The 26,081-nt window shown below is 36.0% G+C and overlaps 1 protein-coding gene across 1 annotated transcript in view; it reads right to left on the minus strand.

The window, feature by feature from the left end:
- Nucleotides 1-74: 74 nt before the first annotated feature.
- LOC128222164 (E3 ubiquitin-protein ligase Arkadia-like) overlaps nt 75-26,081 on the minus strand; it is a 29,431-nt gene continuing 3,424 nt past the window's right edge. The window contains exons 2-16 of the mRNA XM_052931041.1: nt 22,085-22,208; nt 19,587-19,743; nt 17,648-17,740; nt 15,156-17,019; nt 14,454-14,904; nt 13,408-13,534; nt 12,954-13,019; nt 11,788-12,512; nt 11,065-11,190; nt 10,413-10,522; nt 9,154-9,274; nt 8,156-8,302; nt 7,581-7,676; nt 6,426-6,520; nt 75-5,827 (exon numbers count right to left, since the gene is read on the minus strand). Coding sequence (XP_052787001.1) covers nt 5,683-5,827; nt 6,426-6,520; nt 7,581-7,676; nt 8,156-8,302; nt 9,154-9,274; nt 10,413-10,522; nt 11,065-11,190; nt 11,788-12,512; nt 12,954-13,019; nt 13,408-13,534; nt 14,454-14,904; nt 15,156-17,019; nt 17,648-17,740; nt 19,587-19,743; nt 22,085-22,165 — 4,404 coding nt within the window. The 5' untranslated portion in view covers nt 22,166-22,208 and the 3' untranslated portion in view covers nt 75-5,682. The remainder of the gene's footprint in view (nt 5,828-6,425; nt 6,521-7,580; nt 7,677-8,155; nt 8,303-9,153; nt 9,275-10,412; nt 10,523-11,064; nt 11,191-11,787; nt 12,513-12,953; nt 13,020-13,407; nt 13,535-14,453; nt 14,905-15,155; nt 17,020-17,647; nt 17,741-19,586; nt 19,744-22,084; nt 22,209-26,081) is intronic.

The raw sequence follows: 26,081 nt of genomic DNA on the forward strand, positions 1-26,081 counted from the left end.
CGACATCGACACCAAGGCTTTACCGATACTTTACTTTTTTTCTTTGGAATAACAAGAGGAAAGAAACACGGATATAAGCATCCTGCTATTTATTAATCATCTATAAATAATGTTAATATTACCTGACACCTCAAAAGAACTTATTAATATGTATTATTATAACGAGGAAGGTCATCAATAAGCAAAAGGTAAAACATCAAGCAACGCAACTCCTGAAAGGGCTATCTATACAATTGTGGATATAATTATATATAAATGAAAATGAAATAATAAATAAATATAAGCAGACATCAAAAACGGCAAAAGATTGTAAGAAAAAAATAACAATCAGAGCCTATGATTAATCATCAGTCATGTTAAAATTTATGAAAATTTAATTCAAGTTGATTTGTTGAATGATATTTTTGTCAACTGCTAAGCTGATTAAATTCTTAAATACAAAACTTCACCTTTAATACTATATTTTCAAGTCAAAAGACAACAAAAAACAATTTTAAACAAAAAGTAGTGCAGAAAAGTGCCAGAAATATTGCAGGATAGGTGAAAATTATGCAAGTATGAAAACCCATCTCTTCTATAGCTTAAAAGCATCATGGCTATACATATTCTTTTTAAAAAGAAGTTTGGTCAACATATTTAGGATATAAGTACAACTTTCAAATTTTAGAATATAAGTATAGCTACCAAATTTACAGATTTGGACAACAATCAATATTAAAGGGTATATCTTATCTATTTCCCAAATAAAAGGTATAAAAAAATATTAATTTCAAAATTTCACAAAACGTATAAAACAATACTATTCACAAAACGTATAAAACAATACTATTAACTAAATTTGTTTACATTATCTTGATTTCATTAATTGACATGTACTTTTGTTCTGTTCTACTTAGTTATTTTTAAATCTTTTTAGAGCAAAAAAGAAATATGTTTTTCGGAATATGTTTTACAATTTCTTTCTTGACTGATAAAACCTATACCAAAATCATATGGGGCCATTAAGCATCCAAATTTCACATAATTGTTGGTAGTATAATTGCAGTTGAAAAAGGGTAGAGCTATATATGTAAGAAATACATAAAAATACTTACACCTTGAATACCTTATAACAGTGTGTTTCAACAAGTCCAAACATTCAGTGCTGTCATAAAGTTTCAAGAAAAGTTAAGCAATATGGTTCACCCTAAATAAACAATAAGCATAATAACAACCATATAATATAAAGATTAACAGTTAATCCACATAAACACCATTAAAACAATCTTTATTGTGTTTTTACTTTATCATATACCCATTTTGTGAAGCACCCAGACTTAAACACTAGATTAAGACTATTTGAATTCTAAGTAACATTAAATCATGCACTAAATTAAGGTTATTCAAACAACATGTAATTTTAAGGCTTAAGTAAGGTCAAAGTCTTTTTAAATTCTAAGTTAAGTAAAAGTCTTTGATTATACTATTTAAATTCTAAGTTAAGTTAAGATAAAGTCTTTGTTAATACTATTTAAATTCTAAGTGAACTAAATCAAACATTAGGTTAAGCTTAGTCAATGATTAAGTAACTTTAAAACTAAGTTAAGTTTTGTCAAATATTTTGTTAAGACTAAGAAAAGTTAAGTCAAGCACTAGGTTAGGCTAAGTCAAACACTTAGTAATTTTAAGACTATTTAATTTCTAAGTTAATTAAGAGTTTAAGACTATTAAACCATTAAGTTAACCTTGATCACAAATATTTTGATCATATTCATACTCTTGGTTATTCTGTGTCATAAACTAAGATATGCTTATTCATAAACTAATTTAAGCTTATAAATTCAAACTCTATATAAAACAGTAGCAATATTGAAAACTGGACTACATGCACCATTATAACTTGATAAAACACACCCCTCTTACCTTCAAATAGTAAATACAGTAATCATAAAAAACAAACTGCAATAAATGAACAATGAACCCATTGCATCCTCGATTTTAAAGGTATGCCCCAGATACAATACAAGAGCTGTCACAGAGACAGCGCGCTCGACTATTCCGCCGCTTTTTGGTGTATGGATTGAAAAGTTTTGGCGAAACATGCATGGATCACTGTTAGATTAGATTTCAATGCAATACATGATGTGCTGAGATATTTACATAAATTGAATGGAAAATATTAGAGGTGGTACGCAAACTTTAACATAAATTCTAAGTCGAAAAAGGGGTATAATTTTGTCAAAATGTTTGATAGAGTTACCTCCTCCTGTGTACAGGTTGGGGGCATGATGGTGAACAAGCGTGCAAAGTTTCAAAGCCAGATGTCAATGGACTTTGAAGATATTCGAGGTGGTACTCAAACTTTAACATAAGTGGTTACGCCGACGCCGACGCTCAGGTGAGTAGGATAGCTCTCCTTTTCCTTCGAATAGTCGAGCTAAAAAAGTTCAGAGATCAAATGCTTTCAAACCCACTAAATTTGATAACTTAAGCAACTTAAAAAAAAATAATGTATTTTCTTGTGAAATTAAATTCACGGACAAATTTGAACATTGTAATGATATGTGAAATTAAAAATAACACTAAAAAAAAAGGTTTTCCTTTAAAGAATAATACAATCCTCCACATGAAATGGAAGAATACTATTCTCAATAAACTGCAACTCGAAGAACACGTCAAGAACTGAACATTATCTTTTTCTGTTATTATAATAATGTAAGATAAAGATACATTTACAAGATGATTAAGTTTTTGTTTAAATTTGGTGAGGTCACATTTTGGAGGAAAAAAATGTGAAATCAATCATTTTGGCAAGGAAATATTCAAATTACATTGATTTCTGTAAATGAAATAAAGGTGTCTTAAACATAGTTTGTCCTTCCAAAATTGGCAACACCCCTAACCCCTCGCAATAAAAATCACGAAATCAAAGCGATCTAATGTATATATTTACAGGTATAAACTATAGCAGAGAATTCTTCATTCCCAATTAGTTGTGCATATTATAATTGACAAGATTGCACATATTATAATAAAGTACAGAAATCTACAGATTACAATGAGGTAAGGAAGTATTATTATAGCATAAAAACTGATGATAGGCTGAGACAGTTAAGTAAAGCAAAGACTCCAAACAAAATATCTTTATAAGTGTTTATACTTAAGCACTCTTTATATAGATATAATTACATAGTGACTATTATGGTATTTAATTTAAGCAGAACAGAAACTATAAAGCTTACTTTAAAGTTTAAGCTTACCATGCTTGAATAAAATACTGTATTGAGAAAAATTGAAAAAATATATAGTAATGAGTCATTAGTTTAGCAAAATATGGCAATAATAAAAATCTATTTGCATCTCAAACTGTATTAAAATTCCGAGGGTTAGATATAATTCACATATTATCTTAACCATGCAATATCAATTATACAAAAACCTTGAAAACAAAGAATCTCTTCTTTTTTACAAATATCAGTTAAAAATGGTACTGACTGCGCAATAATTAATAGTTTGTCAAATGTTTTATGACCGACTCAAAGAAGTACTCTTGACCAAAATAATTCAGCCTCTCTTGTCAGTCTTTTTTTTTTTCATTTTTCACTCGGTATTTAATTGGCAAAGAGTGCAAAACCTCCACTGTACCTATCTGCATCACACCAAAAAATGTGGTTCGGAAAACACCATACAAACTATATATTCTGGCACTACTATATCGTCTACTTTAAAAACATATCATATAAAAATTTCACAGATAAAATACAAGTATATGCATATTTCAAAGTCATCACCCTGTATTACATATATTGACTACAAACAATGTCCAAAAAAGAAAACAATATCTGTTGGCAAAAAGAAACAGGCCCCAATTTCTGGAAATATCTTTAAAGCGTACCAGGGGAAGGTAGGTAGGTATGATGTTGGATTAAAGCTGCACACTCACAAAATGTCAGTTCTAACACTTTTTTAAAAGTTGTATTAGAATCGGCTGATTTTGTCATCAATGCCATCAATTCAGTCATATTAGATAATTCACAACAGAACAGATCTCAGTTGTCTGGTAAACTGCCGAAAATAATTCTTTAAGCGTTAGTAACGCTTTTAGCCATAAAACATTTTTTGAACTGTAAATATGATAAACTGTGATCTGATTTTTTGTTAGAATTCTTATAACACTTGTTTCCAGACATTTACGCCAAAAAAAAATAATAAAAATATTGTTTGACATGATTGTCTTTAAAATAATTTCCTTCAATAAAGAAAATAACACAATTTATACCAATAAAACCTAGTGAGCTTAGCATGATTCTCATCTCAAAGACTTAAGAATTTGGGGCCTGAATCACAAAAATACACACAATTTGATTTAATCATTAGTATAATCTACCATAAAAAAGCACAGATATATTTTTAATAAATTGTACATTTTTTTTAAGTTTATCTGCAAATAACATACATGTATGTAAAAAGCACCTATATGAATCTAAAAGCAAGTTATTTACAATTTTCATCAAATATCTATAAAAACTCTCATAAATAACTAATATTCTTCAACAATTTAAAAAACCATGATCAACTCTTTGTTACAAGATAATGTTGTATTCACATGCTTTTATTTTGAATATTTCTGAACATTTCGCAATATTTTTCTTCTTTACATCATGTACCAAATTTCATGACGGTTGTATGCAGTCATTCTCCCAACAATAGGATAAAGATCAATACCTGCGTACTATATAGATCGTATGAATGGAAGTGGACAAATTATTTTGATTTCTTTTTTTCTCTATGTACTGACTAAATATCAAGAGTTTTTACCGGACTTGTATGCTTGCCGATATTCGTAATTAACTCTCCCCTTGTGCTATCCAACATGACATTTTCAACGTGAACAATGTACACATACCTGGATGGCGTAATGCACAAACCCACACCTACACATACCCGTACAAAAAGTGTTTCGCAACCCCTCTTATATTGAAAAAATGCCCCCAAAACTTTCAAAATTTTCTAACAAAACCAATTTAAATGGACCAATCAAAAACATCCCGAGTTCAAACCAACCAATAAGCAAGCAATTCAATATAGAACCAACCAATCAGCGTTCAGCTCATGTTTACACCACCTCTCCCAGAGCAAGATATTAAAGCACCAACACAATAATTCCTTTCTAACAAATAACTTTGAGAATACAGAATTTACATTGAAAAGCAAACAATGCCATATTGTTTTTTGTTTTGTTTTTTACAGTTACTTGTATTTTTCTCTAAGAAAAATTCCATAAAATACTAATGCAATAATCATCTATTAGGAGATAAGCAACATTCATATATTCTAATCGTGTTAAGTCTCACATCTGCAAGTTAAAATCAACCAATCAGTAAACCAACAACCAAACTTCAAAACAACCAATCATTATTCAAATTAATTTGCAATCAACAAATCATTTGTTAAATTCAAAATCAGCCAATTAACAATCAGCTTAATTTCACATCAATAAACTACATACTGGTCATATTCGAATTTGCCAATTAAAGCTTTGCTCAATTTAAATTCAACTCATTAACATTCAGCCCAGGTTCAAATCTACTAGTCAGCATTCAGCTCCTATCAGCACTAGGCTCCAGTTCAAATCCACCAATCAGCATTTAACTCCAGTTTAAATCCACTAATCAGAGTTCAGCTCCAGTTTAAATCCACCAATCAGCACTCAGAAGAACCCCCAGTAGCTCCTGTATGGTCCTTGGAGCCCACTTCAATGTCTACCCGACATATTGGACATTTCTTGTTCATTCCCAGCCATTGATCCACACACACAATGTGGAAAAGGTGCATACATGGCAGTCTCCTGAAAAATGTTATTTTTTGAATGATTATACAAATTAAAACTGTACCAAGTCCTTTTTGAAAGGCCAAGATAATGTTCCCCTGGTGGAGATCGAGCCCAAAACCTTGTGGGTGATAGGAAGATATACCAAAAGACCACTTTTAGCCATTAATTCATGTTAAAATTTACCAAATGAACAAATGTCCAAGAAAAATCCCAGTCCTTAACCCTATCTTTATAGAACAGAACAGATCTTTATATTGTGTTACATCTTTTTCAGTAGGTGACAAATGGTTATAGAGGAATATGATAAAAAAAGTGTTGTTTTTTTAATGTTGTGATTGTGTAAAATTAGAAAATAAATCAGTTTTTTTCATAAATATTGGTTAAAAAAAATGGCAGAATTTTAAACACAGACTCCGCAAACACCAAAGCAGTTACAATACCTGGATTTATTTTGAATGAATGCAAACCCCTGCTGACAATAGGCCAAGGATATTATCAAACTTTTTGCACCATCAACACCAGTGCCAATGCCTCGACAATACCTCAACTGTTTTCCTTTGAAACCCCTCCCCCAAGAAAAGCTAATGAACAAAAACAAACAAAAATGACTGACCTGACATCCTCGTCATTTTCAAACTCACTAAGACAGATTGTGCATTTCTCCATGTGGTTGGAGTCATCTTCCTCATCTTCATTGATAATCTTCACCTGAAAAAGTGATTTAGTGAGTAAGAGGTTACGAAACACTTATTTTACATGTATGAAAAATCAATATTATAATTTTATGATACAGTCGTTACAAAACACTATTTGTAGAAGTATGAATATATAAGTTAATGATAACCGGTCGCAAATAAAAATAATATTTATTGAAAAAGAGGTTGAGAATCATTAATTTTACAAGTATTAACTTTTAATTTATTGCTAATATTTGGGTGCTAGAATATCCTGGTTTAGGTGTTAATTGTTAAAATTTAAACTATCCACTTGAAAAAAAATATTAAATTAATGACCTACAACACAAGGTGCATGTAAAGATTGTCTCAATGAACGAGGAATTTGTATTTATAATCCACCAATCAGCATTCAGCCCATATTCAAATGGACCAATAAGGATTCATCTAAATCTAAAATTGACCAATGAGTAAGGAACTGAATAAATTCTTATGTGTTTTAAGAACATCATAGACTTTCCAGTTCATTCAAAATAAACATTTATTTTCTCTAATTAAACTTGAACATATGAAGCAGATACCAACACACAACTTCATGGGCAGAATGTTCAGAACATTGTTAATGTTAACAACGTGGTTAGGAAGATTGTTGTAAACTTTTAACCCTTAAATATTTGATGATGTGCTCAGTGTTTCAAAAATAAAACATTTAGTAAATCTGAAACCCTGTGTCAAATTTTGCTATAAAATACTGCTGATCACAAATGTATCCATTAAACTTCCAGAGCAATAAAGATTTGAAAGTTAAAAAGTTCTGAACAATTGGCCCAATATCTGATAACATCCTGGAGCAAAATTCAACAAATATTTGAGATAGTCTACCAAAATGGTTGTGTGTACCAAGTTTCATACTGATAACTATAACTGCATTTGAGGTATGGCCAATTAGTAAAGTTTTTGCACCATGAAAATGCAACTGCTGAAAATGACAAAACAGCTATAACAAAACCTTGGTTATTTTAATGAAAACTACAACAAAGGCAAGCTAAAAATACACCAGACATTTGTAAATATTAAACAATTAATACTCATACTTTCTTATATTTGTGTGGCAGTGTGTACTGTTCTATGACATCCTGACTGGCTCCTCTATTAACATTGCCCAGTCTCTCCTCCAGATGAAGCAATTCCTGTAACATAACAATAATGTTAACACAGCATTGACATCAACATAACAGTAACATAGCAACATTAACTAGCAGTGGCAATTTAACATGACATAGACATTAACATTTATAACAGCTAAAGTGCTCACAGAGATTATGCTCAGTTGAATTAAGGGACCCTCTCACAGATTTACGTTGCAAATAAGTTTTTTAGAACAAACAAGAAAAAGCAACATAACAGTATCTAATTTTAACAGAATTTTAGTAAATCCTAGCCTGAAATCATTAATTTTAACAGCATTACTTCTGCCCTTTGGAAAAACAAGGGCATTTCCTGTCATAATTTTTCTAATTAATTGTTAACAATACATCTTTTATTTAAACTTTTGATGATGTTCTATCAAAAAACAAATGTTGTGATCGCATTTCGCACAAATTCATTATCATGTCTCACCCTACTAATAATGAGTGTCCCTTTAATGAGAAAGATTAATAACAAGTACCTCATAAGTTGGAGGCCTGTGTGGGTTAAACATCATTCTTCCAAGCTGTAGCCGCATCTGGACATTTCTTGGCAACATGCCAAATGAAGGAGGAACTGGAGGGAATGTTGGGAAATCAGGCACAGCAGGGAACTCTGGGAATGGTCGCTATAAATAGAAACAAATTTAATCGGCTGAATACAGATCAACATTTTGTTTAAGAACTGTTATCCGGCACTCTGGGAATGGTTGCTATAAATAGAAAATTGTGTAGAAAGCTATATATAGAACACTTTGGGGATAGTCCCTATTATAAGAAACATGAGTTACTGGCTAAATATACTGTGAAATCATTAATGTTCGTGGGGCATTAATGTTCGTGGTTTTCGTGGGTTGGGTGATCCACGAATTCAAGATCCCACGAAATATAAACCCTTTATTCACTTTTTCAATTGCCTTGTTACGTACATACTCTAGTATATTCTTTACAGAGGTTGCAGTATACAATGTTAAAACCTGTCTCACTGTACAACTTGCAATCATTATTCTGTTAATATATTATAACTGCCTTTAACAAATAATGAACCAAATCAATTAAATGTGTTTTATGCAGCAAATGACAGTTATAAGCACGTGTTTAAACGTGTGTCGCATCTTCGATTTTTTTTTTCAAAAATGAAAATCCACGAATTCAAGTACCCACGAAATTGTTTTTTTTTGGCAAACCACGAAATTTCATGCCCACGAACATTAATGATTTCACAGTAGATCAAAATTTGTCTGATCAATGATTAAAATGTTGATTTCTGATGAAGAAATCAAAGGCAAATAAAAGATTACAGTTTTAAAATAGTGAATTATTTTGATTACCCCCGTACTGCCAAGTACCTGAGCAGTAATTAAAACTGTTAAGCTTGATCTGATATTTTGTTTAAATAAAAAAATCATTAATTTGTCCTTCAGTTTCTATAAAACAAATCCATGAAAATGAACAGTAATTTGACAGAAAGACTGCTCACAATAACTGGTACCCCGTAGTGCACTCCAGGGACTGCAGCAAAGTGGTGGAGCCTGGGCACGCCGGCATGGTGGTAGTGGTGCAGGTGGTGATGGAGGTGCTGGTGTTGCCCCTGTGGCGTGCTGCAATACAGATGGGAAATACTTGAACACATGGTTTAATGGGAATTACTTGAACATCTCAAAAGATGGGAAATACTAAATAATGTGGCATACTTGAAAACCCATGAAATGGTGGCATTATGGTAAGAACTGGAACATGTTGAAAAATTGGAAAACACACTCTTTGAAAACACACGAAAATATGGCATGACAGGAATACACGGACATATTGCCTTTTGAAAATTGTGGCATCTTTCAAAACACACAAAAATGTAGAATGGTTGGAAATATTATAACAAAAGGTATGATGGAAAATACTGAAACATGAGGAAATTAATGGAACATGTGGCATGTTTCACAAAACAAGTAAAGATGGCATGACAGGAAATACTGGATGATGTGGCATGATGGGAAATACTGGAACATGTGACATGATGGGAACTACTGGAACAGGTGGCATGATGGGAAACCTGGAACATTTGGCATGATGGGCACCTGGGACATGTGGCATGATGGGAAACCTGGTTCATGTGACATGATGGGAAACCTGGAACATTTGGCATGATGGGAACCTGGGACATGTGGCATGATGGGAAACCTGGAACATGTGACATGATGGGAAATACTGGGACATGTGACTGGATAGAAAATCCTGGAAACCATGACATAATTTGAAATACTCAGTTTCCATGATATAACATTCAGGGTTCATATAGCAAGACTGGCAAACAAGTCAAGGAGTTTTGAATGATATTTTAAGGACCTTTGTTTGATTTTAAAGGACTATTATAAAAAAGAAACTATAAAAATAACTCATATTTTTAGAACCTATCAATTATAACAATTAATGAAAATACTAGTCATAAGCGAAGCATCCACTAAGATCAAAAGAGTTTGTACAGATGAACCATTTTTACTTCAGACACTTCTTTTGGAGCAGAACAAAGAAATTTAAGGACTATTTCCAAAAAAACAAGCACTTTTCATGCAGTTTTCAAGCCAAAATTAAAAGTCAAGTTGTTATAAGGAGTTGTTTGCAAATTTAAGGACTTAGCAGCAGCCTAAAATTCAAGTACTTTTCAAGTCTGTGTGTCCATGTGAATCCTTCCCTCAAACAAATGATTTAATGGTAAGTGACCGTAAGTCCCATGATATTTACCTCTGGGGGTGCTGATTGTTGGCTGGAGGTCTGGGGGCGCTGTCCAGGCTACAGCTTGTCTGGCTGTGGGCCATTGGCGGCTGTGTCTCAACAAGCGAGTGTGGTGGAATCTGGAGAAGACAATGCAGTGCAACAGTTGCCAATTGTGTGCCACATGGCAATATCACGCTATTTTTGTACTTGCAGTAAGACAACACTAAACTTCACATGTAGGCAAGGTAACACACCATTAAACCAATATCATAGATATGTCCTTATAAGTAGGGTTACACTACACTAATTGATGACCTGAAGCTACAGTGTTGTAGTTGATAACTAGAAAAACAGTGTAAAACAACAAGGCTACATACCACTAAAAGATTACCTGCAGATGGTTTGAGCCATGCACAAGTTGTGCATGTTCTAATTGAGTTCTGAGCAGATCTAGCATTCGTAGGTTGTCCTGGTGGGGAAGTATACAAACCACTTATCATTGACTTAAAGTAATGTTACACACCACTTTAAGATTATCTGTAGAAGGTTAGAGCCCTGCACAACTTCTGTATGTTGAAATTGAGCTCAGGAGGATAAGCATTCTAAGCTTGCCCTGGTTGGGAAGGCTACACAACACATTGGTGACTTAAAGTAAGGCTTCACACAACTTTTATATTACCTGCAGAAGGTTTGAGCCCTGCACAAGTTGTGCATGCTGAAATTGAGCTCTGAGCAGGTCTAGCATTCTAAGGTTATCCTGGTGAGGAGGTAACTGTTGATGCTGGTGGGGATGAGGAGCTGGCACCTGATAGAACACATGGTAGGTTGTATACATAATTGAAACACTGGTTCAAGTTGGTCAGAGGGGTATTACTGAACACATATTTTAGCCAGTAGTATCAGATTAAGTCATAATTACGCCCACTTTCTTTGCATATTTTTTTTTATTATAGTAAACATTGTTGTTTCTCCAGACAGCACAGAAACCAATGATTACAATACAAAAGCTATGAAAATACCTCAACTATAATTCTTCGAAAAACAGACCAGCTAAAAACGCACAATAGCAGATGAATTCAAGTTTTTGCATTCTGACAACCATGAAAGCATTCTGAAATATTTCAATCCACTACTGTTAAAGGCAGACAACCTAAACAGGGATGTGACTGACCTGACAGCTGATTGGCTCAAACTATTTTTTGCAATAGGGTTTGGCTGTGCTTTAGGCACCCAAAGGGGATGAAGCACCCTGTCGCCGAAGCAAAACTGGCTTTTGAGAAGCTCTCTTGACTTCAAATTTGAAGAAAACTTGAGTGTCAACATAAAAAACAACAAAAGTTACAATCAAAAGCAACCAGTTAACTTTAAAAAAATATAAAACAATAACTAGAGACAATTTTACCTGATGTATTGGCCTGACGATATGGTGTCTACCCTGGTTGTGAAATGTGGGGAATGGACTTGGGGGAATGTGGAAGGGAGCTGGGTGGTAATGGTGGTGGTGTATATGGGCTCTCTGCCGTGGGGTTGGAGCGGGGCCGCCTTGGGTATGTGAGTGGGGGTGAGTTGAGTGGGGGTGGTGCCCTTGATGAGCTGGATGGGGAGGGTGGTTTGGATGATTGGTATGGGGGTGGGTTGGATGAGAGCCATGATTGGTAAGGTGGATGTTGGGGTTAGGGGCTTGCACAGAAGACGCCCCGCCATGCCCTGAGGGGCCACTAAAACCTGGCATGCTTTGTGGAACTGCCGGGTGGGGCGCGCTTGTTGACACCCCATGCCCGTGTGAGTGATGAGGGTGGTGGGAGTGGACATTACCAAAACATTGGTGATATGGGTGGGGCACTGAGCTAGGGGGGAGGGGGTTGTTTGGAGCTTGCGAGTTTGAGCTAGAGTTACTGGCAGGCTGATTATGTGCATTGCTTGGGGCTTGACAACTTTCGGGCTCCATGGAATGACCAGACCGGGAAGACTGCTGAGATAGGGGGGTAGTGTTTTGTGATTTTGGCATATTGGAGTGTGCTGAGGTGCCTGCTTGGCCCTCTTTTGGCTGTGATGAGGGGACTGGTGCTGTCAAGCGGCTGTGTGCATGGGAGGCTGATCTTCCACTGCTCCCTCTCTGGCAGGTGCCTGCAAAAATAGGAATGAAATTACAGTAATAATTTACTCTGACAGAAGATAAGTTTTAGCTTCAGGCAATAACCCAGATATGCTGTAGTCACTTCTTATTATGTGAGTCAATTTGTGTAATGTTAGTTTCAATCAACTGGTAATTATTCATTGGTAAACATAGGTTAGTTGGTTAATTAATACTTTGCTTGGTTTTAAATTCATGACCTTTTTACACAGAATTTGTAAACAAATAAACCTTGAAGGAGCTTAACCGTTTCAATGCAGAACTGAGTATAGGGAAGTCAGTCACCCAGGTTAGATTACTGGCATAAGCAACTACACCCTGCATATGTGGTTTTAGTAAATCAGAAATACCTTGCGCTTTTTTTATTTCTTCGGATATTTTTTCTTTTAGTAAGTATTTCCCCCTTTTTTATTTGAAAACAATTCGGCACTTACATGATACAGTTCTATGTACATGGTTGTCATGGTGACCAATATTATGTCCTGCATGACCTCTTGACCCTGAAGCGAAACAAGTGATGATGGAGCTCTATTCCAATAACTTGACAAGTTGCGCATTTAATGATAATGTTGAAAATAGGTCACTTAAGTTTCAATGAAGCAAAATGCCTGAAAATTGCGCGTAGAGCTTATTTTTTTTTGTTATAATAAATTAGACTAAAAAAAAAATCTAATACCTTTGTAGCCTTTTAAATCATTGAGTGGGTCAGGCGTTCGTATAATTTGGATTTTTTAAAAACTTTTTTGGTCAGTTTTTGTCAATTAAAAAACATTTAGAGAATAAACCTTTACTGTGCTGGTTGAGACCAAATTTACCAACTTAGTAGAATGTAACCAACATTCATGTACAGCACAGATACAATTTCAAGTAGAAGATTTCCAATCTTACCTTCGATATGCCCAATACTGTGGACGTGTGACAGAGGGTGACACATGACGTCAGGTGACCTCATCTGGTTGCCATGGGAACACAGGGGTTGTTGGGTACAACTCAACCGGTTGCATGGAGGACCATGCTGAAATTTTTGAATTAGTAATTTTATTCTAAAATGAACAGAAACAGGTGTTTAGATTTATTCCAAGAATTGCAAGTATTTGACATGAGGCCATATATATGTTTAACAGTTAAATTAAAATTGGGCTTGTCCCTGTTGTCTCTGCTTTATATTGGATTAGATGATCATTTAGCAAAGAAATCAGATCAGAACTTTTATGGAATGACAGGGTTCCTGCTGGCACTCGCCATTGTCGCCAGTTGCGACAAAATCACAAAAGTGGCGAATTTATGGAGACAACGATTTTTTTCTTGAAAATATTTTCTTAAAATGATGTAAGCACTGCCCATGCGGCCTGCATGATAATAGATTCTGTCACTGTCATAAATCAAGCGCATCTGCTGGTGTGACAACAAATCCGATGATTAGGGCAAGCAGTCACGGCCCAGTCAACACCTCGCTAATTATTGCGGAATTTCATTGCTTTCATGGATTAACAATGACATCCTTTAACTAGTATGTCACTTATCAGCAAACAATTTTAAGATTTAGCTCAACAGCTCTGTTGTTGCGTAATTAACGAGTTTGTTTTAAAAATCATTATGATTTAATGACCTGTTAAAAAAGAGCTATCATTACACAATTTTTGTTTTATCTTTTTTTTATTATGTTTTGAGGTTTGATATTTAAGGGAGTAAAACATACATTGTAGGAAAGAAGATTTTATCAGATTTTGGACCGAAAACATTTTGGATTTTTTTCGAAAGAGTCTGTTGACAATATAAAATAAATTTATTTCTTGGTTACTAAAATGCAAATATCTTTTGTATAATAGCTGCAATCACCACAAAGCCTTAAGTCATTGTTAGTTAGGTAGTACTGATTTTTTTTTTGATATTTCATTCGACTAATATATAATATACAATTTTTTTTATCTTACCCGTGGACACACAAAGTCCTGAGCAGGCAAGTGTTGGTGACCTTGACAAAGGTCACGACATGACTCCATACTTCCTGACCTTGACCTTGGGTGACCTTCCTCTGTATTCATTGATGATGACCTTGAGGACCCCGAAGGTGTAAGCCATGACGACTGATACTCTTGTTCCAAAGGGTGTAACCTTGAACTTCCTTCAGAATTTCGCACCTCTGCACAACTATTAATTGACCTTGGGGGATCTTTGACCATTGACACCAATGACCTGCGACTGCTCTCCTCCAGCTGCTGGTCAAGGTCACTGTTGTCGGGGTGAAGGTCAAGGTCAAATGTTGGAGTGAGGCTATTGGGAGCACCTGCGGTTGCTAGGATACTCGGGTCATCACAATCACTCTCAGTGAGATCAACAACGACAGTTGCTCGACTAGAGAGGTCCTGCCGTCTTCTTGGAGGTCTGCAATTGTTAAGTTAAACTTGTTCAAACAATTTCTGAGGCTAAATCCAGCTATTATCGCTATTACCCAATGTAAGCAATTCATTGGACTTTCAATTATTCTTAAAAGCTGTGTTTATATTGTTATAATATGTGGTAAAATCTAAAACCTTAAAAGGAATGGACAACGCCAACAACAACACCAAGGCTATGACAATACCTCAAGTCTTTCCAGGTATTCTAAACACAAATTTCAAAACAATACAACCAACCTGTTAGTCTCAATGCGCACAACTTCAATGTCACTATCATCAGAGGCTGATGGCAGGCTTACTTCTGGAACTATCGGGGATTCCGACCTCGTTCCACGTTTGTCAAAACCATGCTGTGAACTCATTTGATCACTTTTGATTCTACTGTGTTCATTTTCCGCTCCTGTCAAATCAATTCTTGACTGAATTTTTTCAGCAGTCTGTGTTTTCTTTGTTTTCCCAATACCTATATGTTCCTTAATCACACTATTTTGAATCTCCTTAAGAGATTTTGATTTTGATGGTAACACATCGCTTTCACGAAGACTATTGGAGTGATTGTCTGAATTCACACTTGCCTGAGGGTGTGCATGATTTAAGGAATCATTTGGCATAGGAAGTTCGAGAACTCGATTCTCCGAGGTTGGAAAGGTGTCATTTTGATGAGAACACACCGATTCCCTCCGATTTTCTGCATGATATGTGCAACTATGTCTGTTTTCAGCCCCTAAAGGTCTGCTCCTGCTTTGGCGGGACTCGGAATGGGTCGGTTCACACTTGTGGTATTTTTGACCCGATTCCAGTTTTATTGCTTTAGGGCGTATGACTCCGACATGTTCATGAGTAAGTGAATTTTCACGACAACTATTGCAAATATAGGAACTTTGGTTATCCACATGGTGACCATGTTTCTTGCAGTCTGACCGTCCACAATTTGAGCAACTAGTGTTGAACTCATAATTCATTGCAGAGCGATCTTTATGTTGGTGATCTATAGACATGATATTCACGTCAGTATCGGTTGATTCACCAGAGTCGCTATTAATATCCATACTTTCATGGGTAGAAAAAATGGGCAAGGAATTGGAGTGTCCATTATTTCTAGAATGACTTAACCGATTCCCTACCAACCCACTAGTAGAAGGCTGTGGACTCGTATTGCCTGCTTGTGCATATCGGTCATTTGCCAAGAATCCTTCAGTATGTCCTGAGTTCTGAATAACTGGGCTCTCCCGACCATAAAAACCACCAACATTCTCCTGCTGTTGAATGCCACATGCGCCTGTGTTTCTTGCTGAATTAGCCCTGCCAATCAATTCACTATCATTACTTCTACGATCTGATCCCCTTAAACGGCACGTACACGAGTGCATTTTCTGCTTGCGTTTCCCTCTTTGGCTTGATTTTGGCAGATTAAAAAGAGCATAAGGATTAAGTGAATCGTACATTGGATCTTCGGATCGGTCGTGCCATGCTTCTCGTGGTGTATCGCTCCAGGCAACACGGGGCGTTCCAAACGATTCATATGGAAAATGTGGGTTACGACGCGAATGTCCCAAACTCGGCCCAACAGAATCATAACTGGTATCCTCTGAATGTCTAGTACGATGAGATCTAGCAGTTTGTCGACCATGTGTCCTACTCTGACCAAATTCACATGCAAGTCCGCAATCTGGTTCTGATTCACTGTCTGAGGAACACATATCCACTGATTCCTCGGCCCAGTTTGCAGTGTTCCCGGGAAGAAGTCGGGTAACTCCAGATTGAGGATCCAGCAGAGGGGTTCGGCTGTTATCATTTTCAGGCGACAGTTGTGACAAATGTGTCATATAGGTACGAAAATTGGCAGCCATATCTGACGGAACAACATCATCACAGTAAGTGACAGCATTTGGAATATTGCCAGCAATCGGTGACAGGGCAGAGGCGGGGATGTCACAAAATAGAGGATTGTGAGTGATATCTGTGGCAATCGGTGTTAAATTGCTGGAGATGGGAACCACAGGCGATATTTCTCTTGTAATCGTGTCATCACAATACGCAATATTTTGGGTTAAAATCGGAGAAACCTGGGGACTATTGTGGGAACCTGGTCTGACAAAGCCTGGAAAAAGAGAGAAAACATCATCTCTTTGACACATCACAGAGTGCAGAAATAAATAATGATTGTTAATAAGATTAAGTATAATTTTTTTGTTACTTCAATGTAATTTTACAGTTCCCAAACTTAAGACTTAAGCATCAACAATTCTGCATGCAAACTTGTAAACAGAAATCTTGTCTGAAGTATCTCTAAAAGTGCTTGGAAAATCTACAATCTACTATTCACAGGTATGTTTAACCTTGGGATAGACCTTACAATGTATAACCCACATAATCATACTTCTTCCTACTTTGAGAAACTTACTACCTTGACATTAATTTGAAATCAACCAATTCAGCGTTCATGAAGATTTTGGGATTTTCACATATAAATATTAGCAATTAATTAATCCACTATTGCTTTTTTTGAGAAAAGTCTCTTACGTTGTCATTTTTGATAAAATTTATTTTGGAAGTTTACATTTAAATTTGGATAACATATACTTTCTGGCATGGGGTATGTAACTTATATCAGCCATAAAAACAGCTTGCCCCTTCCTCCCCCTAAAACAAAAAATGGCTGCAAATTAGTTTATAAATATAATGTCATCCTAATTTATCTATTTAGCAAATATACTGAAATCAAGCACCTGCATGTGAATCTGATTGGCTGCCGGTTTCCATGACAATCTGGGAAGATTCTGTAGCAGCCCAGAGAGGAGGAGTTATGTCACTTTCCATTTCTAAAATTAGAAAGAATATGTTATGCAAATCAAGGTATGCCACTCTCAAATATTTAAAATGGAATTAATAACAAGAGCTGTCACAGTATGTGACGAATGCCCCCGAATGTGACATTGACCTACGAACAAGGTCAGTACATGAAAAGTTGATCTTGCCTTTACGTGTCAAATACATATGGCAAGTTATTTTAAATTGCCTCTGAACATAAAAAATACCACCCATACTTGACAACCTACACTGTTATGTCCTTATATTCAGAATTCCCTTGTGAATAAACACTTAGTGTATCTTTCACCTTAGAGGTAGGGACATGGGTCTTGCACACGACACGTCGTCTTCGTATGTGGAACACATGTAGCAAGTGATTTTAAAATCTGTCCATTCAAGGGAAAGTAACAGCCCTGACACGACAACCTATACTCTATGTCCTTATATGCAGCACTCCATTGTGAATAAACACTATGTGTGACCTTGACCTTTGAGGCAGGGACACGGGTCTTGCACGCGACACGTCGTCTTCGTATGTGGAACACATGTAGCAAGTGATTTTAAAATCTGTCCATACAAGAGAAAGTTACAGCCCGGACACGACAACCTATACTCTATGTCCTTATATGCAGCACTCCATTGTGAATAAACACTAAGTGTGACCTTGACCTTTAAGGTAGGGACATGGGTCTTGCACGCGACACGTCGTCTTGGTATGTGGAACACATGTGGCAAGTTATTTTAAAATCTGTCCATACAAGGGAAAGTTACAGCCCGGACACCACAACCTATACTCTATGTCCTTATATGCAGCACTCCATTGTGAATAAACACTAAGTGTGACCTTGACCTTTGAGGTAGGGACACGAGTCTTGCACGCGACACGTCGTCTTTGTATGTGGAACACATGTGGCAAGTAATTTTAAAACCTGTCCATACAAGAGAAAGTTACAGCCCGGACACGACAACCTATACTCTATGTCCTTATATGCAGCACTCCATTGTGAATAAACACTAAGTGTGACCTTGACCTTTGAGGTAGGGACACGGGTTTTGCACGCGACACGTCGTCTTGGTATGTGGAACACATTTGGCAAGTTATTTTAAAATCTGTCCATACAAGGGAAAGTTACAGAGCCGGACGGACGGACGGTGCGATTTTAATATGCCCACCTTCGGGGGCATAAAAATATATGAGCAAAATATTATCAAGGTAGTCATTTTCAAATCCTACTCAAGAAAAATTTCCAAATACCAACATAATTTATGTCACTTTCTAATACTGAAAAAAAGCATCCTAAATTTTCAGGTATGTCACTTTAAAATCAGATTGAGTGAAATATACCTTGATTTGATATTATTATATTATATTTGAAAATATCACCTTCTAAAATTTTTGGCTAATCTGTTGTCTTAATCAACATTCATAATAACATTGCCCTAGACTTTTCTATAAAAACTGACACTCAGTTTGCACGAAATTTGTCAGTGTTATTAAGAAAGTCATTTTTCAATTCATTGTTGCGCTCTGATAGGACAAGTGTGACATCATTTGACCAATGATAAGTGACATTTTGAATATCTGCCATTTCTTTTCACATAAGAAAGATGGCAATTACAGACTTCACTCCTAAATTTTACTTGAAATAAGTTTATATATGATATTAAAAACAATTCAAACATGTGGAGTAAAATGTGAATACAAGAATATGTGTATTCATGCAGTAAGAACGTCTCTCATGATTTTGCAAATTTCCCAAGAAGCACCTTAGCAAATGATTTGCAGAATAATGCGTGAGTGTTCATACTACAAGGAAACACCAAAACTATGATCCATTCCTCCATTCGCATGTTTACCTTCTATGGAGTGTTGTATCATCGCCTCTGCACAAGCCTCCAGTATTTGAGGTCCTGATGTACCAGGACTAACCCCGCCATCGGACATCACTGTGGCAACGGCCCCTGGTAACACACTACCGGGCTCTTCCAGAATACTGTCCTTAGGTTCTGATGTCTGTAAAGAACAAATCGAAATCTACTGTTGTTTGGTTTTGATATCTGATAAGCAACAACATACATATTTATGTATACATGTATATATGGATAACAATGATGTGATTGCCCGGGCAGTTGAAGGGCTGAAACCATTTTGCTCACAGGTTTTTGGGGCGGCCCTCAATGGGCATCAAAGAGGGTGAAGTACACTGCTGCACAAGCGAAATTGACTATTTGAGGATTGTCCAGACTTCAAATTTGAAGCAAACTTGAGTGTCAATACGAACAACAAATACAACTAAAAGCAACCAGTTAACTTTTATTAAGAAAAAAGTGAGTATTTTTTCTTCTTTGTTTGTCCCACAAGCCATTTGATCCACATAAATGCGGTTTTTACATATACCTGTTTACTTAACTTGAAGATGTTAACATGCAATGCTATTTTCACCATGCGATAAGTTTTGGACAATGTATAAATGCCATAAAAATTGAAAAAAAAACATATTTTATCATTGCTTGTCAAAAAAATTCTTAGCTTTGATGCATAAGTTAACATTTAAATGAAGTTTCCTATTTCATCATTTTATTTCTTAATACTCAATGGTTCATGTCTTGAAAACATCAACAACATCATTGTTTTTATGGACATTATACACTATGGGAACCTCTTACAAATCATATAGTACAAGCACCATTTTGAATAAAAAAAACATTATATGTATTTTTTTCATAGGGGTAAGAATTCAATAACATTTTTGATAATACCTTACAAAACCCAAGTGCTTGATATTGACGATATATATTAGCTTCAATTATATTCATTTTACAATGACTGTGAAGAAAGTTATATAAGGCCTAAAATAAAAAAAATCTTGTTTGGAGTAACGCGACCGACCCATAAAAATCGTTGCCGACTCAAATTTTTTTTGGCATTTTGATCCGCGAATTTTTTTTTCAACGCCTTTCCGCTACTATTTACTGTTTCTGCTCTTTTCTTCTGTTTCGGTTCTTTTCGATTTGTAGACACACTCGTAGAGCTTCGGTTTTTATCGCTGATCGCAATGAGCGTTTCGAAAACATGGCTGACTGCAAGTTTGTCGAACGTGAACCGAACGAAATTACGTTTTGTGTGACAATAAATTACTTAAATAAAAAAATTAAAAACAACTTTGTAAGAAAATTCAATGTCGACTACACATGGTACGATGTATTTGATATTTTAATGGAGAATGATGAAACAATCCCGCAGAGCTACTACGACAACTTCGAAAAAATGTCAAAAATAACGGTCTCGTCAAAGCCCTCAGAGACTGCAACAAACATTTTAACATTTTACAATGTAAAATCAAGTGAACTACAAGTACACAAAGCCATTGTATGATTGTATGTAAACCAATTTGTTTCACATTTTCGTTTGCTTATCTTGAGTGTCATAAGTTTGTTTTGTTGAGTTCATCTCTGTGTCAGTCTTAAGTAGATTGAAATTCTTTGAAATAAAAAAAATAAAGGATCAGAAGTTAAGATGTTTGTTGTTCAAAAGTTTATTACAATACCTTGAATAACTAGTGTTATGTAGTGAATGTACTGTACACAAGATCCAGTTGTCGTTGGATAAAAAAAACAAAAAAAACCTACCTACCTACCCACCTTAAAAAATCTGGGTAGGGTTACTCCAAACAAGAAATTTTTTAAGGTTGGCCTAAGCAGAGCTCCAGACAGGATTTGAGAGGGGCAGAGTGCTAGGCCAGAAGAGGCACTTGTTATGTGCATTATATGGGCTTCAATTGGGCACTTGCATGGGTCAATGTTCATTTTTTTATGTGTATGTGTTGAAACTTCTTTATTAAATACTAATGGTTTGTTATGAATACCTTAGCTATGATTTTTACTTAAGTGTCAAAATCATGTGTATTTAATATGTTTACTTATTTCTGAAAATTGAATTGGTCAAACAAAAGGGCACAGCAGAGTGTAGTAAAAAGGCAGCAGGGTGCTGGAAAAGGGCAGCTGGTGTCCCACCATGCTATTTAGGCCTAGTTAGAGCACTGTTTAGGCTTATCCTAAGTCACTCTTGTTGGCACGGTGTTGCGCAAGAGTGTGGTCTTGAGTTGTGGAGGAAACCGGAAAAAAACCACTTGGCTGGCTTGGCACCCATCATCCAAACTCACACGTTCCCATGATGGAAATTGAATTCTAAACCCCTAGTTGAGAAGTGAATGCGGTAATATTATAGCTAGGCTACTGGTAACTGGACATTATTTAATGATAAATTGCTGTATATGTATGTTTCCATTGATAAGGCAGACTGAGCATGTAGATTAGTTTGAGTTCAGAACATAAGATTAGCAGAAGACAAATACCACATCAGCCTTGGAGTCAACTATCTCTGGTTGCCATGGACACTCATCATCCTTAGCAACAGTCAGCAAGTTGGCAGCCATTTCTGTCGAAAATGTTTCTTTAAGTGTAATCCATCATCAAAATCTGGAATATAAAATAAAGAAACTTTAAGCTAAAATATTGAGCTGATTGTTCTGAAAATCACTAAAATTAAGCGATATATTGCTACACTATTTTCTTACTGTCCTGGAATACCTGATGCATCCAAAAGCATTGTGGGAAATACCATATGCATTATGGGTTAACTTCAAGCATTAGCGTAAACAAAGTTCTGTACAATCAGAGTTTTAAATATCAATTAGTAAATTAATGTTAACAAATAAAAAACAAGAGCTGTCACGGAGACAGCGCACTCGACTATTCCCCCGCTTTTCAGTGTAAGGATTGAAAAGTTTTGGCGAAACATGGATCACTGTAAAATTAGATTGGATTTCAATGCAATACATGCTGTATTTGCCGAGATATTAACATAAATGTTGTTACATGCAAAATTTTAACCAGAATTTCAATGTCCAATAATGGCCATTATTTGCAAAATACAGTAATCTAACTTGGTTATTCAAGTAGGTTGGGTTGTTGAGTACCATTGTATAAAGTCTCAATGCAATATATGAAGTATTTGCTGATATATTAACCTATACATACATGCAAAACCTTAACCAGAATTTCTAAGTAGCATAATAAAGGGGCAAAAATTATATAATATGCAAGATGGAGTTATCTCTTCTGATTTATTAAGAAGGTTGAATGGTTGGGAGCCTGTGTATAAAGTTTCAATGCAAAACATGATGTATTCGAATTTCTATGTCGAATATAAAAGGGCCAAAATTTGAATTTAATGCAAACTAGAGTTATCTTACTTGGTTATTTAAGTAGATTGGATGGTTGAGTACCATTGTATAAAGTCTCAATGCAATACATCAAGTAGTTGCTGAGATATTAACCTATGTGCAAAACCTTAACCAAAATTTCCAAGTCAAATAATAAAGGCCCATAATTTGCATTATATTAAAAAAGCATTATCTTACTTCATTAAATTAGTAGGTTAGATAGTTGGGAATACATAATGTATTTGCTGAGATATTGACTAAAATGTGGTTACATGCAAAACCTTAACCAGAATTTTTAAGTTGAATAATAAAGGGCATTTATTTTGCATTTAATGCAAACTAATGTTACCTAACTTGGTCAATTAATGTAAGAAAGTTGGATGGTTGAGTACCATTGTATAATGTCTCAATGTGTGCTTACATGCAAAACCTTAACCAGAATTTCTAAGTCAAATAATAAAGGCCCATTATTTGCATTATATTCAAATAAGTGTTATCTAACTAATTTAGTAGTTTAGATAGTTGAGTGTTTAAAGTTTCAATGCAATACATGATGTATTTACTGAGATAATGACTTAAAGGTGCTTACATGCAAAACCTTAACCAAGGTGTGACGCCGACGCTTGGAACAGTCAAGCTAATAATACAGTTTTTAAGTTTGTTCATTCGTATTCAGTTTTTTCATGCACATGTTCCAAATATACGAGTGATCTTTGATAAGTAGGGTGAATTCCAAAATAATACATTTAAGTATACACTGCTTATGTAGGTTGAATTTAAAATGGTTATTAGTACTACATTTTGATCTGGGAGGCTGTATAGTGTGTAGTGAAATCAAAATCTGACAAAATCTCTTTGAGTATAATATGACTTTCCAGATAAAAACACAATACTAACAAGAGATGTTTGTCAAACATTATGCCCCCCCTGAGCGCCATGTTGTCAGGATTATATGGACAATTGAATGAAATATTCATGGACCGAAATGACAGCTGATTTGTCGCTGACATTGTATGCCGTTGAGGCAGTTTTAAGATTATGACCATTAAGACCATTCAAAGTTTGAGGATTGAGTGTGTTATGACCATGACCTTTGACTCTATGACCTCAAAATCCATAGTAGTTATCAGCTGGTCACCAAAAATCTAAATGTTTAGTTTGAGGGCCATGGGTGCAGGCATTGACAAGTTATCACACAGACAAGCATTTTTCGTTCAAGGTCACTGTAACCTTGACCTTTGACCAATGACCCCTTAAATCATAAGGGGTCATCTACAGGTCAGACACAACTCCAAGTCAAGTTTGAGGGCCATGGGTGCAGGCATTGTCCAATTATCACTTGAAACATTTTCGCATTCAAGGTCACTGTGAACCTGACCTTTGACCCAATGACTCCTGAAATCAATAAGGGTCATCTCCTGGTCAGGCCCAACTTACATGTCAAGTTTGATGATCATAGATTCAGGCATTGTTGAGATATCACTGGGAGAAGATTTGTTAACTTTTTTACGTTAAAGGTTACTGTGACCTTGACCCCCAAAGTCAAGAGGGGTCATCTACTGGTCAGGCCCAATCTTCATGTCAAGTTTGATGACCATTGGTCCAGGAATTGTCGAGTTTGCTTTCAAGGTCACTGTGACCTTGACCTTTGACCCCTTAAATCAATAGGGGTCATCTACTGGTCAGGCCCAACCTCCAAGTCAAGTTTGAGGGCCATGGGCGCAGGCATTGTTGAGTTATCACTCGGGCAACCTTTTATCATTCAAAGTCACTGTTACCTTGACCTTTGGCCCAATGACCCCTCAAATCAATAGGGGCCATCTACTGGTCAGGCCCAACCTCCAAGTCAAGTTTGAGGGCCATAGGTGCAGGCATTGTCAAGTAATCACATGGACAACCTTTTACCATTCAAGGTCACTGTGACCTTGACCTTTGGCCCGATGACTCCCAAAAACAATAGGGGTCATCTACTGGTCAGGCCCAACCTGAAAGTCAAGTTTGAGGGCCATGGGTGCAGGCATTGTTGAGTTATCACATGGACAACCTTTTACCCTTCAAGGTCATTGTGACCTTGACCTTTTTCCCGATGACCCCCAAAAACAATAGGGGTCATCTACTGGTCAGGCCCACCTCCAAGTCAATTATGAGGGCCATGGGTGCAGGCACTGTTGAGTTATCACTCGGACAACCTTTTACCATTCAAGGTCACTGTGACCTTGATCTTTGACCATATGAGCCCCAAAAACAATAGGGGTCAGCTACTGGTCAGGCCCAACCTCCAAGTCAAGAACGAGGGCCAAGGGTGCAGGCATTGTGGAGTTATCACTTGGATATCCTTTTACCATTCAAGGTCACTGTGACCTTGACCTTTGGCCTGATGACCCCCAAAAACAATAGGGGTCATCTACTGGTCAGGCCCAACTTCCATATAAAGTTTGATGACCATAGGTCTAGGCATTGTTGAGTTATCACTCGGACAAGCTTTAAAATTATTTTACCATTAAAGGTCACTGTGACCTTTACCTTTGACAGATGAGCCCTAAAATCAATAGGGGTCATCTACTGGTCCGGCCCAACCTTCATGTCAAGTTTGATGACCATACGTCCAGGAATTGTTCAGTTATCACTCGGACAAGCTTTGGTCCACCGACGGACCGACCGACCAACATACCGACATGCCTGTGCAAAGCAATATACCCCTCTTCTTCGAAGGGGGGCATAATAATCCCTTTATTCATGGCTTCCATAAGAATTTGGAATTAGAAGAATGGGCTTCCTTTCCATCAATTTTGGAATCTTTTCACTGGAAAGTCGAGGTTTAAGTCTCTCCAACACAACATCTTCTCCAATGTTTTTCAACTATTGTGTTAAAAAAACTAAACTAAAAAACAATGCGGCTATAACTTTCCATTTGCACAAATTAATATTCAAATCATTCAAATTGCTGCAAGAAAGATTGAAAATGTGACCCTAAAGGAACATCGACACCATGTTTTTGATATTTGAAGCTTTTAAGGCTTCACATTCGAAAATTTTCTCAAAAATGATAAAAGTTTTTGTACTTCCTAGGACAAAATTTACCCAGTAGGAAGTTTTAGCTCATTTCTAGGGGTGTAATTACTTCAAA

This window comes from Mya arenaria, chromosome 16, assembly GCF_026914265.1.
Source record: "Mya arenaria isolate MELC-2E11 chromosome 16, ASM2691426v1".
In the NCBI taxonomy this organism is placed as follows: domain Eukaryota; kingdom Metazoa; phylum Mollusca; class Bivalvia; order Myida; family Myidae; genus Mya; species Mya arenaria.